The 17685-nt window shown below is 41.5% G+C and overlaps 1 protein-coding gene across 1 annotated transcript in view; it reads left to right on the top strand.

The window, feature by feature from the left end:
• The window catches only part of THEMIS (thymocyte selection associated), a gene marked incomplete at its 5' end in the record, with an annotated part of 122973 nt that extends 112640 nt beyond the window's left edge, over positions 1-10333 (top strand). The window contains 2 exons of the mRNA XM_084625127.1: positions 3436-3597; positions 10130-10333. Coding sequence (XP_084481253.1) covers positions 3436-3597; positions 10130-10149 — 182 coding nt within the window. The 3' untranslated portion in view covers positions 10150-10333. The remainder of the gene's footprint in view (positions 1-3435; positions 3598-10129) is intronic.
• Between the last annotated feature and the right edge of the window lie 7352 nt (positions 10334-17685).

Below are 17685 nucleotides of genomic sequence, written 5' to 3'. Positions count from 1 at the left end.
GTTCTTTTTGTCTTCAGGCCTTTTACTAACAGTCAGATCTAGATCTATCTGCACTCGGTCTGTGAGTGATCATACTATATTAACAGTTTGTTTACATTTGGGGGTTACTGGTGTACTATGGACAGGGGGTGAATAACAGATCACCTCGTGTATGCACAAATTTTGATCTGACACTAATATATACAATCCAAAAGAAGGATTCCTAAAAGAGAAGGAAGGATGCTCTCGTGGCTATGGCACTGAAATGGGAGACCTGGGATTAATTCTTGGGTCTGCCACAGATTTCCTAGGTAATCTTGTGCAAATCACTTAATCTCTCTGTGGGAAAATATGTAAAGTGTGGGTAATAATGTTTCCTTTCTCTCACACTTTTGTGTGCCTTGTCTGTTTAGATAGTCCCTGCCCTGAAAAGTATGCAATCTCTCACTAAAAGAAAAGGAGTACTTCTGGCACCTTAGAGACTAACCAATTTATTTGAGCCTAAGCTTTCGTGAGCTACAGCTCACTTCATCGGATGCATGTAGATCACGAAAGCTTACACTCAAATAAACTGGTTAGTCTCTAAGGTGCCGCAAGTACTCCTTTTCTTTTTGCGAATACAGACTAACACGGCTGTTACTCTGAAACCAATCTCTCACTGTGTCTGTAGAGTGCTTACCACAATGGGTCCTCGGTCTTGATTGGGGGCCTCTAGATGCTGCTGTAATACAAATAGAATAATAGAAATAGAGGGGTGAAAAAGACCAAGAGAGGTCCTGAAGTCCAGCTCCCTGTGCTGAGGCAAGGCCAAGTAACCCTAGACCATCCCTAACAGGGGTTTGTGTAACATTTGCTAAAACCTCCAGTGATGGGCATTCCTCAGCCTCCTTTGGAAACCTATTCCAGAGATTAACCATCCTTCAAGTTAGTAAGATTTTCCTAAAATCAAACCTAATTCTCCCTTGCTGCAGATTAAGCTCATTATTACTTGTCCTGCCTTCAATGGACATGGAGAACAACTGATCATCATCTTCTTTGTAACTGCCTTTAACATATTTGAAGATGGTTATACTGTCCTGCCTCAGTTGTCTTTTCTCAAGACTAAACTGCACATTTTTTTAACCGTTCCTGCTAGGTCAGGTTTTCTTAATCTTGCATAGTTTTTTTTTCTCTCATCTGGATTCATAGAATCATAAAATATTAGATGTGGAAGAGACCTCAGGAAGTCATCAAGTCCAACCCCTGTGCAAAGCAGGATCAACCCCAACTAAATCATCCCAGCCAGGGCTTTGTCAAGCCTGACCTTAAAAACTTCTAAGGATGGAGATTCCACCATCTCCCTAGGTAACGTACTCCAGTGCTTCACCACCCTCCTAGTGAAATAGTGTTTCCTAATATCCAGCCTAGACCTCCCCCACTGCAACTTGAGACCATTACTCCTTGTTCTGTCATCTGCCATCACTGAGAACAGCAGAGCTCCATCCTCTTTGGAACCCCTCTTCAAGTAGTTGAAGGCTGCTATCAAATCCCCCTGACTCTTCTCTTCTGCAGAATAATCAAGCCCAGTTCCCTCAGCCTCTCCTCATAAGTCATGTGCCCCAGCCCCCTCATCATTTTTGTTGCCCTCTGCTGGACTCTCTCCAATTTGTCCACATCCTTTCTGTAGTGTGGGGCCCAAAACTGGACACAATACTCCAGATGTGGGCTCACTAGTGCCAAATAGAAGGGAATAGTCGCTTCCCTGATCTGTTGGCAAGGCTCCTACTAATGCAGCCCAATATGCCGTTAGCCTTCTTGGCAACAAGGGCACGCTGCTGACTCATATCCAGCTTCTCACCCACTGTAATCCCCAAGTCCTTTTCTACAGAACTGCCACTTAGCCAGTCGGTCCCCAGCCTGTAGCAGTGCATGGGATTCTTCCATCCTAAGTGCAGGACTCTGCACTTATCCTTGTTGAACCTTATCAGATTTCTTTTGGCCCAATCCTCCAACTTGCCTAGGTCACTCTGGACTTTATACCTACCCTCCAGCGTATCTACCTTTCCCCCGCAGCTTAGTGCCATCTACGAACTTGTTGAGGGTGCAATCTATCCCATCGTCCAGATCATTAATAAAGATGTCATTAATAAAGATGTTCATCCAATCCATACTTTTTTTAACTTGCTGTGAAGAATACTGTGGGATACCATATGAAAAGCTTTGCTAAAGTCAAGATATATCACATCCACCACTTTCCCCATATCCACAGAGCCAGTTACCTCTCTTTGTCTGTATTTTTCTTAGAGTGTGGCACCCAGAACTGGACACAGTATGATAGGCATCAACTCCATGGATGCTCCACGGCTGGAGCACCCACCGCAAAAATTAGCGGGTGCTTAGCACCTTCTGGCAGCCAAGCTCCCCTCCTCCCCCCAGCTTCTCACGCCTGCTAGCGGCCCCACCGATCAACTCCTTCCACTCCCCCCGAGTATCTCCTACCTGCCACGGACAGGGCATGCTCGTGGGAGGGGGAGGGAAGAGGCAGGGTGGAGGTGGGAGCCTGGGGGAAGGGGTGGACTGAGGGCAGGCCTGGGGTGGAGGGGGAGGAGTCGAGCATCCCCTGGGTAGAGAGGAAGTCAGTGTCTATGCACAGTACTTCAGCTGAGGCCTCATCTGTGCCAAGCAGACTGAGGCAATTTATGTCCCATCTTACATACGTTCCTGTTAATAAACCCCAGAATGATAGTAGCCTTATTCGCAGCTGCATCACATTGTTGAGATCTTTTTCAGTAGTGCTCCCACTTAGACAGTGATTTTGTAGTTGTGCATTTGATTTTTCCTTCCTCGGGGTAGTACTTTGCACTTGTCTTTATTGAATTGCATCTTGTTGATTTTAGACCAATTCTCTAATTTGTCAAGGTCCTTTTGAATTCTAATCCTGTCCTCCAAAGTGCTAGTGACCCCTCCCATCTTGGTGTCATCCACAAACTTTATGAGCATACCCTCCATTATCCAAGTCATTAGTGAAAATACTGAATGGCGCCAGACCTCACTAGATAGGCCCTCCGTGTTTTACAGTGAACCATTGATGATAACCCTTTGAGTATGGTCTTTCAACCCGTTGTGCACCCACCCTTATAGAAATTTCATCTAGATTGCATTTCATTAGTCTGCTTATAAAAATGTCATACGGGACTGTGTCAAAATCCTTACTAAAATCATGGTATATCACATCTACTGCTCCCCGCATCCACGAGGCCAGTAACCCTGTCAAAGAAGGAAATTAGATTGGTTTGGTATGATCTGTTCTTGACATGAAGAAGGAAGGAGAAGAGAAAAGAGGAGTAAAAGCAGTGAAAAAATGGTTAAAAACAAGGAGATAATTCTGAAGAATGGGGATCATATAAATACAGTGATCAACAGACTCCCGTGTCACCTCCTTACAGATATTTTATGTTTTCTTTCTTTGTTATTTAGGTCCAATAAACAATATGCTTCTGACGTATGGAACAGAAAAGGAACTGGAGGAGAAGCACACCTATGAATATGTGGATGAAAACGTAATTGAAAACATAAGGAAAAAATTCCAAGAAAGCACAGTTCATCATAAAACGTATCCCCTGAAGAAGAAGAGGGAAGGTGGGTGTGTCATTCGATCACTTACGAATGTTAACAAATGCGTGCCACTGTTTTCAGATCTAATGGCAGTCTTCACTCTTCATGAATTTGGGAATTGTCTGTGAAAGTGTCCAAGTCTCTACAGTAGCCTTTTCTGAGGAACAGGGGCAGAGCAGGGGAGACACCAATAGTACAATTCATGACTCACTGTCATTGTTGAGAATGACACCTTGTTAAATAGACACTGAGTCATTCGAGCTGAGTGAAATTTTTTGCACAATAGTTTATTCACCAAAAAATGCAGTTTCATTCGACCAAAAAGTATTTGCAAATTTGACACAGATGCGCTGAATAGTTTTGGACAAAAAATATTTGTCCAGTGGTGGTGCTGCTGCCCCGCCTCCTTTAGAAGAGGATGCCCTGGGATGTAGGGCAGTCTGGAGGTGGGTGTCTGCACTGCAACAAGGGATGTAATTTGCAGCTTGTGTAGATGTACCCACACTAGCTTTTAATTTAGGAAGCTTGCTAAAAATAATAGCAAGTATGTGGCAGCCATGAGCTAGCAATGCACGTATATACCGGGGGAGGGGGAACAGGGGCAGGCGGCCTTGTCCAGCCTGCACTGAAGCCTATGCTGCCACATCCTCGCTGATCTTTATAGCAAGCTAGTTAGGGTTCAGCTATGTCTGCACAAGCTACAAATTGCAGCCCTGCCTCAGTGCAGATGTGGCCATAACCCTCTCCAGTTGAAACTGTACCACTTTGTATAAACTATTTGAATAGTCATTGGCTCAGAGGAAGAGCCAGTGACCCTAGCGCTTGGTAGTCAGGGCACTCAGCTGGGATGTGAGAGATCCAAGTTTAAGTCCCTGTGCTAATAACTGTTTAATCACTTCTACAAAGTGGAACAGCTTCAATGGAGAGATTGAGAGCCTGCCCCAGAACGTCCCCTAGCCCAGCGGTCAGGGCACTCTCCTGTGGTATAGGAGATCCAAGTTCAAATCCCTTCTGCATATCAGGCAGAGCGGGGAATTGAACCCAGGTCTTCCCCCAGCCCAGGTGACTGTCCTAATCACTAAAGGTATATCTACACAGCAGCTGGGAGGTATGTGATTCCAAGCTAGGGTAGCCCAACACATGCTAGCTCTGCTCAAGTTAGTGCACTAAAAATAGCAGTGTAGCTGTGGTGCCGGCTTAGGCTAGCCACCTGAGTGTGATTCTGCCCAACCCCCCGGTACATACTTGGACAGCTAGCCTGAGCAGCCACCATGGCCATGCTGCTATTTTTAGCACCCTACGTGGAGCAGAGCTAGCATGTGTCTGTCAACCCACCCTGGGAATCACATCTCCCAGCTGCTGAGTAGACATACGCTAAAGAACTAATGGTTATAAGGGAACTAGCTCTTCCTCCATCAGCTGTTTTGTCACTCTAGCCCTTCATATGCTTTGCTTTCTATTTTAAAAATGCCCAAAGACAAAAAGTTTCATTCAGCCTAAAATGAAATTTTTGTCAACTCACAAATTTGCTGAAATTTTCCAGCATTTTTGTTCCATTTTTCAGAACTGCCAGTGAAGCAAAAACCCAGTTCTTCACTCTGCTCTAAGTGTAATACATAACTAAGCTTTTTAAAAAGAGGTAAACTTTTAGGCCCTGATTTTAATTTACACTAAGGCTACTTTCTGCTGCTCTGGCTGTGGGAAGGAGACTTAAAGCAGGAGTAAACAAGAATCAGGTTCTTACTGCTTAATAACCCCAAATTATCAGTTCCAACTTAGCACAAATTGCATTTATATTGGTAAGTAGGGGTGGAGCTGGTGGAAGAGGTGACTGAGCTCCTCAGCTTTCCCATGCTCTAACAACAACTCCTGATTTTCCCCTCTCTAGGTTCCCTCTTAATCTCTCTTCCTGCCAAATCCTCCTCTTAACTCAGTGCAGGATCCAAAGACTAATTTTCAGTGAGGATCCTAGGTAGTGAAATTTCTCCCATGCCTGGGGAGGTGAACAGGATGCCCTAGTAGTCTACTCCTCCCTATAGCTGACGTTTGTGTGTTGCAGCTTGTATCAATTCCCTTGTCTCAAGAGTGGTTTCCAGTCCTTTGCAGGCAGCACATGTGGTGCAGCTGTGGATCCTCGTCTTCCCCTCCTCACGCTTGTGGCCAGTGTTCACAGAAGCAAATCCTCTTCTTCCTGTATGCAGGCATTGTGGGATCTGTAGCAACAGATCATGTTCTCTTCCATCTCCAAACCTCATTGCAGCAATGCCTCGAGGAGGACCAGCAGTGGGGGTTCTGCAGCCCGGCTTCTCTTCCCTCTCATTAACTGAGATGAGGCATTTCTAATTCAGATGGGGGCAGCTGATTTAAATTCATGCTGCTTCCCCTCTCCCCTGTGCCTATGCTGAGAAAGAAATTTTCATGGAGCATGAGAGAAGGAGAGCCAGGAAGCAGCAAGAACATAGAGATTGGAGTCCGCTGCATGCCCAGCAACCACAGCAGATCACACCCAGAAGGGTGGGGAAAAAACAAGCAGCTGGCATAGAAGGAAGGGGGAGAGACTGAGGACAACATTGTAGTCCAGATCTACACTAGCCAGGGAATTAGTGCCCAGCTAGCCCGAACAGGGTCAGTAATGATTCTGGCTAACGTGGCTGTACTGTCATGTAGACAGGGCCTAACTGGACACTGTAAACAGGGCTTACACTGGAAAAGAAAATTTTTCCATTTGACTTTTTACCCACAGGTAACCAGGCAGAATGCAGCTTCAAGAGACAAACATCTGCCTGAGGGCTCAGCCTCTAATTATGCCAGCCTCTAATTATTACTGTTGAGGCATCAGATCCTTCAAACCTTTATTCACCTGCCCTTTAAACTCCCTGTTAACAGAGAAAAGGCTGCACTTTATTACTCCTCTTGTTTTAAGGCTTTAGCAAAATATGCAAGAAAAGACCTTTGCTGTCTCTAGGGATATTGCTATCAGAGTCTTGGATTATGAAACAGTCCCACAAATTATTTTATTCAGTGATTGAAGGAGCTGCCACCCGCTCTAAGATCATTAGATAACCAAAGGACATGTTGATTTTCATCCAATCTTTTGGTCTCCTTCTGACATTCAGAAATCCTCCATTAAGGTTTATATTAAACATTTCTGCCAAGGTTCTCTGTGTGCACATTTGTGTGTGCATTGGGAAATGTGGATTTGATTTGTGCACGTCAATCCAAGCTTTGGTGAGTTTAAAAACAAACCTGGAAGACTTCTGGTGAGCCAGCAGGGACAGCATAAGAGGCTGCTTTTGAAAAAGTCTCATAAAGTCAGGTCAATGGGCCATTCAAAACATAGATGAATTTGCTGCTTTGGCCTGATTGAGAACATCTCTTATAAGCTTTTTAAGGGGAAAAGATTTACAAGAATCAATGGTCTGCTGCATCTCTGCCAAAGGTTTAATTATCTGTCATATTGGTTACACCACAGGACTGCTTCCCATTAATTTATACCATTCATTTAATTCTTCCTTTCTATTATTTAAACATGTACAGACAGTCAAACTCAAATTCATTGGTGCAAATTATGTTATAACAGAATTGTTAGAAAATATTTTAAGATATTAAAAATAAAAGCAAACCCCAATAATTTAACCCTTGTCTGAGCTTCAACCCTCAAAGAACGGATTTTAAATCAGTGTTTATAATCAGTTATTTAGTCGAGTACAGAGACTCCAACCAAGATCAAAGCTCCATTGTACCAGGCACTATACCAACACATAGTAAAAACCGCTCCTTGTCCCAAAGAGCTTACAATCCAAACAGACACGATAAAGAGTGAGAGGGGAAATGGAGGCAAAGATACTTACCCAAGGTCACTGGCAGATCTGGGAACAGAACCCAGGTCTTGTCACTCCCAGGCTACTGCACTGTCTACTAGACCACACTGCCTTTCTATCTTTTGTACTAATTTCAATAGACTTTCTCTGGGCTTTCATATCCTTTTGTTCTTACACAAAGTGAAGTTAACTATTTATTTTGTTGCTTCACTGAACCTGGACCAAATGATAAAGGTCAAAATTTTCAGACTCAGGTACCTTAAACTCAGGCATCTAAATCCATATTTAGGCATTCAGAACTCCTGCTTAAGTCATTGGGAGTTGTGGGTTCCTAGCATCTTTGAAAAATCCAATCACTTTTATTTAGATTCTTAAATATGGATTTGGGTGCCTAGTTTTAGTCAGCCAAATTTGAAAACTTTTGCCATTTGGTATTTTCTCTACTCTCCGATGAGAAGACTGAAGCTTTTAAATGAGAGAATAATGAATGGTGAATGTAGGAGGAAAAATGAACAGGGAGTGATTGGGGTACTCGCATAGGAGTTGGGAGACACAGGTTCAGTTCCCTGGTCTGCCACCAGCTTCCTGTGTGAACTTGGCAAGTTGCTTTACTTCTCTCTTTCTCAATTCCTTATCTGTAAAGAGAGAATGATAGTGTAGTCCTATTTCAGGGGTGTTGTGAGGACAAACGTATTAAAGATTGTGGGTGTCACCCCAGTATTCACATCCTACACACTGATGTAATCATCTTTGAACAAAATATGCCGTGTGAGGTATTATTTGAAAATTAATAACTCGCTGATCTATTAATATTCTTGTGTAATATATGTACACAGTGGGTATTAAGAGTTATAAATCTATGCTGGAATTATAACTAAAGTGTGTGTAAACCAGGTATGTCGGGGGACTTGTTAAACAGGTCTATGGTAAACAAAGGAATGTGTTCACCTCAATTTACATATAAGCAGTAAACAGACCCATCAAGCTAACAAGGGATGGAGGTAAATGTTATGTTAACAAGTGCGGGAGAAGACACAATGGCGTATACACCCAGCCAGAGAGAGAAGCTTGGTCTGGGTTTTATTTTTCAGAAGAATCCATATAAAAGGTTTACCAGTCTATAAAGATGACAAGGGGTAGGGGATGCTTGAACCAGTGATCAGATATCATTGTAAAAAGTATATATCAATACTACTGGAAGAATTATGAATACTCACACATTTTAAAATGTGTGGCCAAACAACGGAAGGAATAGTTCCCACCCAGACAGGAGGGGAAACAGCTATCTACCTGTTTTCTATGTTAATTAAGCATGGTGGAATCAAAACAATGGAATCCCCATTACATACAGGGGGATAGGAAGCCCACAGGAAGGAAAGAACAGCATGAGGTCACCCTGCCTCTTGAAACAAGTTCATTGAACTTTGAAAGATAAAAGCAAGGGCAGAAGCCATTTTTGGCATCCATCACAAGACAGACATGAGGAAACAGAGCTCTTGCAAGCTGAGAAAGATGGGTCCTTCAACAAAGGGGGAGTTGAAGTTTCTGGAACTGAATATAGGTGAGAAACTTGCTAAGGTAAAGATCTTGCACTTAGGATGACAAGGAAAGCCTTGTACTTTTGTGGAAGGTCCTGACTGTGGGAAAGTCAGCCATGTTGGGGAAAAAGAATGAGTGGTGAGAGAAACCAGCTTGAACAAAGCCTGTATCTTGCTAGATTAAGTTTTAGAATTTTAGAAGCATATTTTGGTTTGTTTTACTTGTAACTCTTTTAATATTCATTCCTTATATGTGAACTCACTTAATCCTATGTATATTTTGTTAATACATTTCTTTCATTTTTACCATAAACCAACTCAGTGCTGTGTTTAAAAGGAACTGTGTGTTCACCCCAGTTAAATTAAGCTGTGATGTGCTTTTGTGTTTTTAGAGGAATGAACAAACCATATAATTTCTCTGAGCTATCCAGGAGAGGGCTGGACAGTGAAAAACACACAGTATGGGAATGTGTTGGGATCACCGTGCAAGTAGTAATCAAGGCTGGTGGAAGCTCGAGTGGGGCTGTAGACCGGCTGCTGGGGTCAGAACTGTTAAACCAGTGCTGTCTGGCACACAGTCACTCGGCGTGACCTACATGCTGGTAGACTAGCCCTGAGCAGCCCAGGTTAAGAGCTACAACAGCAAAGCATTGTGAGGCACCCCAGGTTACAGGACAGGTGGTGATACAACCCCTCACTGGTCTGGATTGCACCCCGGTGCACAGTGACAGTGGGACACTCAGATAAATAAAATAAAAACAGATGGACAAAGAGGTGAAGTGACTCACATCATGCAACTGGTCCGTGGCAGAGCAGAGGATGGTGAAATCCTGGCCCTGTTGAAATCGGTGAGTGCTTTGTCATTGACTTCAACAGAGCCAAGATTTCATCCAAGGTCTGTTGACTCCCACTCCTTTGCTTTAATCACCAGCCCACGCAAAAGCTGAGTTTGCATTTTTCTTAGTTCAGTAGAAGCAACAGGGTTTTTTCTCCTCAGTGACTGATCTGCTCCCCATCTGTTTTAAGCTAAATATCATTCAGGTACTGTTGCTTGCTAACTCTTCATTGACACACAACTGTTCACACAACACAACACTCATGCACCCGCACATTCATTCACTGTGTCATTTTAAAACCAATATAAAAGATTTCCGTTTCAATTTCAGCCATTCATTTTCTTTTTTTGTTTGTTTTCAGAAACCTCTAAAATGGAATGATACTGAAATTAACCCGAAATGACTGGAAAACTGCATATATTATGTAATAAGATCATCCACAACTACAAGAACAAACGAATCACGAAAGAAACACCGTCTTCCTTCTGTCTCATGAAAAGCTCCCAAGGCTGCAATTCAACTACACCAAGCCCCTGAGAAACTAAACTACTTTCACAATCATAAATAAAAAGTCATGCACGGTACTGGTTCCCCTAGTAAATATTTATTCACAAATTCATATAATTATGCCAATTAGGATACAATTTTGCCTTCTCAGTGCACCCAAAACACCCATTGATTTCCTAGGCCACTGTATGGCACTTGCTCCAGGCCAATTCCTTATTCTAAAGTGTCCTATAATTGTAAATGTTTTGGGGAGAGAGGGTAAAGTAATTCCTCATTTAATTAAACACTTGCAAATGTTCCGGGTTGAGTTTCAGGTGTGGTGTACTCAAAATTACCAAGGGACAGATTCTGCCACCCTTTCTGGTGCTGCGTAGTACCTTACTGTACAGGTAGTACCTTTGCTTCACAAGTAATCCCACTGAAATCAATGCAAGTGCTCACAGAGTAAAATACTACCCAGTGGGAGTAAGGGTGGCTGAACCTGGAACAAAGTAAATCAGAGTATTTTGGGTTAGATTGTGTCCATATGAGGGATAGGAAGGGCTGATCTTCTGGGCTCGGAGTAGGAGCCACTAAGAATCATAGCCTCTTTGTTCAGGAAGAGACAGTTGCTCAGTCTGGGAGTTATTTGCTGAAAACAGAACAAGGAAGCATGGGGAGGGGTGAGAGCAGGTGGAGTCATGTCTCCGTCCTCCCTGTGCGTTGTGAGCAGGGAGCACGCTGCACTTTTAAAAAGTTATGTAGCAAATTATTCTCCCATCCACACCCAAGCACAACTGGGCCAGTGCATCTCCACACAGCCTTTCAATGGGCTGTGCCAAACAGGAGCCATTAGGTCTTGATTAACGCTCTATCTGTTACATATAAATGGGTAACTGCCTGTAACAAAGAATATCCCAAGACAAGTGAGGTCACGGGAAAAAGAGCATACCAGATTCTTCATATTTTTTAAAAATTTGCTTTAAAATGTTTTCCTTTTTAAAAATATTTTTGAAAAATGAAAAATAAGTGCTTAGACAGTTCCATGAGAGGTGAAGGGTTTGCTGGATGCAAAACCTACCTGATAAGCATCTGAGGTACATTCATTGGTGCCCTACCACTATCCTTCTTAGTATTGTGGAAATAGCAATTATGGTGGGTATTTCTGCTTATTTAGATGAGGATGCTTTTAAATCTAGCTGTGAATGTATGAGCAGTGCTGATATGGGAAACATACATTCTGTACTCTCATATTACAAAGCAACGAATCACCAAAAATGCCTACAACATTTTTCTGTAAATATTTTTAAAGAAAAAATCCCTACGATATATAGTATACCCTGAATTGCTGATAGGAAATCCATAGAATGGTTAGTTACCTGTATGGTAAATTCATTTAGGATTTCTTTGCACTGTTTTATATTAATTTAATTAGGGTAAATCCTTTTCCTTACTATAACCATTGTTTAAATTATTCCAATTACTAAACAGTACTTCAGAGACTGACCAATTTATTAGAGCATAAGCTTTCGTGAGCTACAGCTCACTTCATCCGATGAAGTGAGCTGTAGCTCACGAAAGCTTATGCTCTAATAAATTGGTTAGTCTCTGAGGTGCCACAAGTCCTCCTTTTCTTTTTGCGGATACAGACTAACACGGCTCCTACTCTGAAACCTAAACAGTACTTTGTATGCACATGTTTTTATGCAACATTCGGCATATAAATAGTTAACATGAGGGACAGTTTTGGATGTGTGTCTATTGTATGTATGCACCCACCTTGTCTGTCTATTGTATACATAGGATTAATTGGGTAATGTGGCCTGTGAATGTACTGATGTGCCTCTTTGGATAGATTGCACAAAAAACAATATTTGCCTTTTTGTAGGTGAAAACAGTCCAGCTTGTAACATTGGCAAACCCAATCTTCTGCATAAATAAATGTAGTTCATGCGGTATTTTACTAGGTTTTTGTGTGGGGGATGTTGCCATTCAGTCGGTGGTTTAGAGATAAGGGATCTATTACTACCAAACTCTCCTTTAGCTCAAGTGGCAGAGGTCTGTGTTTTTGGAGCTACAAGGACAAATATAATAAAGCTCAAGCCTGTAAGTGGCTAAGCGCCTCCTATGAGGTGTTGAGCACCCTCAATGGTTGTGCCTGCTCAACTCATCATAGAATCAAGCTGTTATTGTGACAATTGTAGGTTTATTTCACAGCACACACATATATATATATATATGTATATATGCATGTGGTGGTCTCTTTTGTAAAAATGAAGTCTCAGTGGTATTAGCCCTTACTGTAGCACAGGAGTCGGCAACCTTGGGCACGCGGCGTATCAGGGTAATCTGCTGGTGGGCCACGAGACATTTTGTTTACGTCAACCATCTCCAGGCATGGCCCCTTGCAGCTCCCAGGGGCCGCGGTTCTCCATTCCCAGCCAATGGGAGCTGCAGGAAGCAGAGGCCAGCACCTTAAATAATAAAATAGTTGCCTTGTAAATGATTGGCATAATCCCTCACATATATTTGCTAGTTTAAAGGCTTAATTTATTTATTGTTAATGAGTGTTAATGAGCATTTCCTTCCACTGCACTCTCACTAAGGGCTTATTGCACATGGAGTTATTCAGAAACAGCCATTCCTGAATAACTCTACATGCAGCCGCCTTTATTCAGGAATAGGAATGCCTTGGGTCTGTTTGGCTTAACCCAGAAAGTGTATTAAATTAAATAGGGGCAGGTCAGCCTTATATTGGAATAAGAGTGTCCCACGTGGAGTTATTGTGTACACAAACCCCTAGTGAGACAGCATTTCCATGTGGATAATCAACATGCACATTTTCCATATGTTCCGCCTTTGTGCTTGGAGAAGATAAGAAAAACCTTTCTCCCAGCATTCTTCTTCAAATGCCAAAAAGTCTTTTGTTTAAATACAATGTGCTCCTTCTTTGTGTCAGACAAATCCTTATCTACAACACTCTTGCCAAGGAGTGCTGCTGTTGATGCTTGTTATCTCTCCACTTAGTGCATTTGATGCTTTCGTTACCTCTTATGTCTGCCCAAGGGTTATTTTAAATTTTTGCTTTGATGCCACTCTTTGCAAGTATCTGACATAGTGTTAAATACTTGAAGTCTTCAAAGAGAAACCAAGTTTGCTTTCAAAGATTAGAAGCAGGGTGTAATGTTTGTGTTGTGCTTGGGGGGAAGGAGGGAGGTTTAGGAATTGCTGGGCTGCTGGCCTGTCTTGCAAAGCTCAGGAAGGACTAACACCATGCCAAGAGTCTGTTCAGGCTCTTCCTTCAGGGTACCGTTTAATCTTCAAACACAAAACTCACCAACAAACACAAAGCAGGTGCCCAGAAGCCCTTTGTGTCTCTCTTTACCCCACTCCCTTTCACTTCCAGGGTCTGCCACAGAACAGGAGCCAAACTCCTTCCTGCAGCAACCCCTTCAGCTGAGCTTGTTCAGCCCTTTACGGGAATCCCCTGACCCCTTTCCCTCCACCCAGCCCAAACACCCATTCTTAAAGGGGTTCTGCCTAACAGTAGGGCTGGCTGACCTCATGCGTCCTGGCCCTTAAAGTGGGTGACCATCCCATTACAGGAATACTTTTTTGTTTTTCAGTGATAGATTTGCCTATTTGGCTCTTCCCCCTTAGGTTTCATATCTCTTCTCTAAATGTCTCCACAGGATACCCTTTTCTGTGTAACTCATACTTCCTCTGATGAGGAAAGATGAAAAGAGTTCAATCAATATGTGGAGCATGGCCAAATGGCGACTCAGACCCTGATCCTGCAAAGACTACCGCACATGTTTGTCTTTATGTCTGTGAGTTCACCTGGATGTGGGAATAGTCATGGCATGTCTGCAGCTGCCTTAGCAAGCACCTGCCAGCTCAAGCTTCGCCTCAGATAAGCAACAGAATTGGCCTTAGCTATTTTTGAAAGTCTTGAAAAACAAATCTTTGTGTCCTCCCTTTCTCATAAACATACCTGATTCCCTCATAATCCTGCGAAGGTGTACAGGGGCAGATTAGGAAGAGTTAGTGAGATGATTCTATGCAGTACACTATAAATAACTGACTTTCTAATTGCTAATATCTAACCTAAATCTCCTTTGCTGCAGATTAAGACAATTACTTCTTGTTTTTCCTTCAGTAGACATGGAGAGCAATTGATCACAGTCTTCTTTATAACAGCCTTAACATTTTTGAAGACTTTTATAAGGTCCCACCTCAGTCTTCCTTTCTCAAGACTAAACATGCCCAGTTTTTTAACCTTTCCTCATAGCTCAGGTTTTCTAAACCTTTTATCATTTCTGTTGCTCTTTCCTAAAGTGTGGTGCCCAGAGTTGGACACAGTACTCCACCTGGGGCCTCACCAGTGCTGACTAGAAAGGGACAATTAGCTCCTGTGTTTATTCACCATTCCTGATAATATACCTAAGAATGATAGTCATCTTTTTTTGCAACTGCATCACATTTTTGACTCATATTTATTGGTGATCCACTATAACTTCCAGCTTCTGTTCAACAGTACTACAACCCTGTCAGTCCCCATTTTATAACTGTGTGTTTGATTTTTCCTTCCTAAGTGTAGTACTTTGCACTTGTCTTTATTGACTTTCACCTTGTTGATTTCAGACCAATTCGTTAAGGTTGTTTTTAATTCTAATCCTGTCTCCAAAGTGTTTGCAACCCCTCCCAGCTTGGAGTCTATAAATTTTATAAACATACTCTCCACTCCATTATCAGAGTCATCATTGAAAATATTGACTAGTAGAGGATCCAGATCTGACCCCTGCACGGGCTCAGTAGATCCACCCTCCTAGTTTGACAGCAAACCATTGATAACTACTGTGAGTGCGGTGTTTTAACCAGTTGTACACCCACCTTACTGTAATTTCATTTAGACCACCTTTCCCTAGTTTGCTTAGGAGAGGAGAAATCCTGCTACTTTCAACTATAATCCTTTCAACTACAGTAATCATGTTACATCCGTTTACATTTTCAAGTCTAATTTAGCAAGAAAAATAGCTAGAAATGTAGTTTGTGTTCTTTCTTTCTTTTCTTCCTTCTTTCTTTCTTCAAAAAATGAGGTTTGCTGAGTCTGGTTCCTGAGGCCAGCTTGTACAAGCTCCATTCACTCCTATCCCCCAGCCACCTCCTGCTCATCAGTCGGTATATACCCAAACAAGTGATATTTACTCTTTTTTTGCACTGGTGAGGATTGTTTGCAGAGGGAGCTGAGAAACAATGTTAAAGATTTCCCACAACCACTGTGACTTCTGTCCTGCTGGAGGCCATGGATCAGGAATAGGACAGTTTTAAATACATATTTTAAGGGAAATACATTTTTAAACTAAACTTCATTCTCAAAGTAAGCCATCTTTTGTCACAAACATGAACACCTAAAATCAGAAAATACTGTAGAAAGCTAAACCCGAAAAGCATAACAATGAGCCAAATTCTGAAGTCTGCCTGACTAGTCCTTACTCAGGCAAACCTCTGTTGCCTTCACTGAGAATTTCACCAGAGAAACCACAGACTAAAAAGGAAATAAAGGTTTGACCAGTAAGGATATCCTCCTCAAAGTAAGTCAATGGGGCTTAATATGTATGCAGAACTCATTGCAGGATCAGGGCCTAAGTATTGTCAGTTCAAATTTCTGAGCACCCAATAATTATTTTTGAAAAAGAGGAATTGTTCAACTCAATTTTGTTTTTCAAAGTGCTGAAATTACTGATTGCCATTTACAAATTATTAATAAATGTAATCAATGTATGTAAAGAAATTTCTGGTTTTTAAAAATGTATTCTACAAATATATTCTAATTACAATACGTAGTTATGCTCCTTGTTGATTTATCTGGACATTTATGTTGTCAGCTCTTGTTTTTCCCAAAGACTCCATGGGGATGGAGCTAATTTAAACACAGAAAAGGTCAAAATCTTGTTTTCAAACTTTTCTTGAATACAATTAGCTTAATATTTTAACAGCTGGAAGCTGTAGTAATTACTTTTAGATTATACACAAAATCTGTTGAAGTATAATTACTCTGATCTATGAACCAGGTAATTAAGGTAAAAACTCCCACATTTTCTTAGACCTCATTAATGTATTTCTTTTGAAAATGGTTGGATAATGACAGGAATCATTAAAGCACATTAAAAGTTTATCCATAAATTGACATTGAGTAATTGAAATCTTTATCCTGGGACATTAAAGGACAGAATAACATTGAACTGCTCAATGTACTAACAATTATTTCTTGATTTCCAGTACAGATTTCATACACATTTGGGGGGAAACTGGCCAATCAAACTGAGCAAATGGCAAGGGTGAATCCTCACCCAGCTGCAACTGAGGCTACAAGAGCCCTTTTATAGTGGAAAAGGGCTGCAGCCGGGGTGAGGATCTCACCCCTGGTGTTTCCGACAAAGATTTTGCCCTTTGTACATGAATCAGGAGATGACGTTCCAATTGACTATTGGGTTGCTGGGCTTGATATGTTACTCATCAGTGTAGTTATGGCAAGACACACAATTACGTTAGGAGCATTGAAAAAGCTTCAGAAAACATGGTGAGACACATTTCTATTACATTATGTGGTATAATGATATATTTTGTAAATTTTTAAACTGGAAATTAATGTCTTGAACATGATACCGAAACAATCCTTTTTGCTTATAAACGAATGATGTGTTGAATAAAAGATAATCAAAGTGTGTTGCCTTTCATTTTTCACGAAATAAAAGCATCTGCATTTTAGGAATTTTTTATAAAAAAAATTTAATGAAAAACCAGGTTCAGCTCGACCACTAAACTGCTCTGCAGGAAGGTCACCCACAACTTTTTTGTTAGCTGTTGACATAGAGCTATTCAAAATGCAGGAACAGATTTTGCCCACTCAAATGGTACCAGTGGGCTATTTTTTAGGGTTGAGCGCATGGATTAATAGGTAAAATAAATGAAATACTCAAAGTCTGTGTTGGTCCTCTAGCAGTAGCTGGATTATGCCAGAGAATAGTATCAATGGGAGTTACAGATATCTGGCACCACTTAGGATTTGACTCCATGTTATGAACTGAGGTGTTTCCAAGATGCAATGCAGCAGATAGATGATTCATCTGATCTGTATTTAAATTGAAAAGGCTGGAAGTTTCAAACCTAATTGCTGCTGTCATGTAAAATCTGGAATCTGCTGTAGCAGAGAAATACCAATTCAGAGACCATCAGAGACAAGACAAATTACATATTTAGCAAGACCATTGAATACAGAAAAAGAGAGACAGTCAGACTGTAATTGGGCTTTATTTAATTTTTCATTCATTATACATTTGTTTATAAGGCAAATTAACTGAGTTCTCATTTATAATTTTAGCGAGACATTTTAATTACATGCAAATGAGCTAAATAAGGACTAATAAA

The sequence above is a fragment of the Lepidochelys olivacea genome, assembly GCF_965140295.1.
Source record: "Lepidochelys olivacea isolate rLepOli2 genome assembly, chromosome: 3".
NCBI lineage: Eukaryota > Metazoa > Chordata > Testudines > Cheloniidae > Lepidochelys > Lepidochelys olivacea.
Note: the sequence above shows the minus strand (reverse complement) of the source record. Positions and strands in the feature narration are given on the sequence as shown.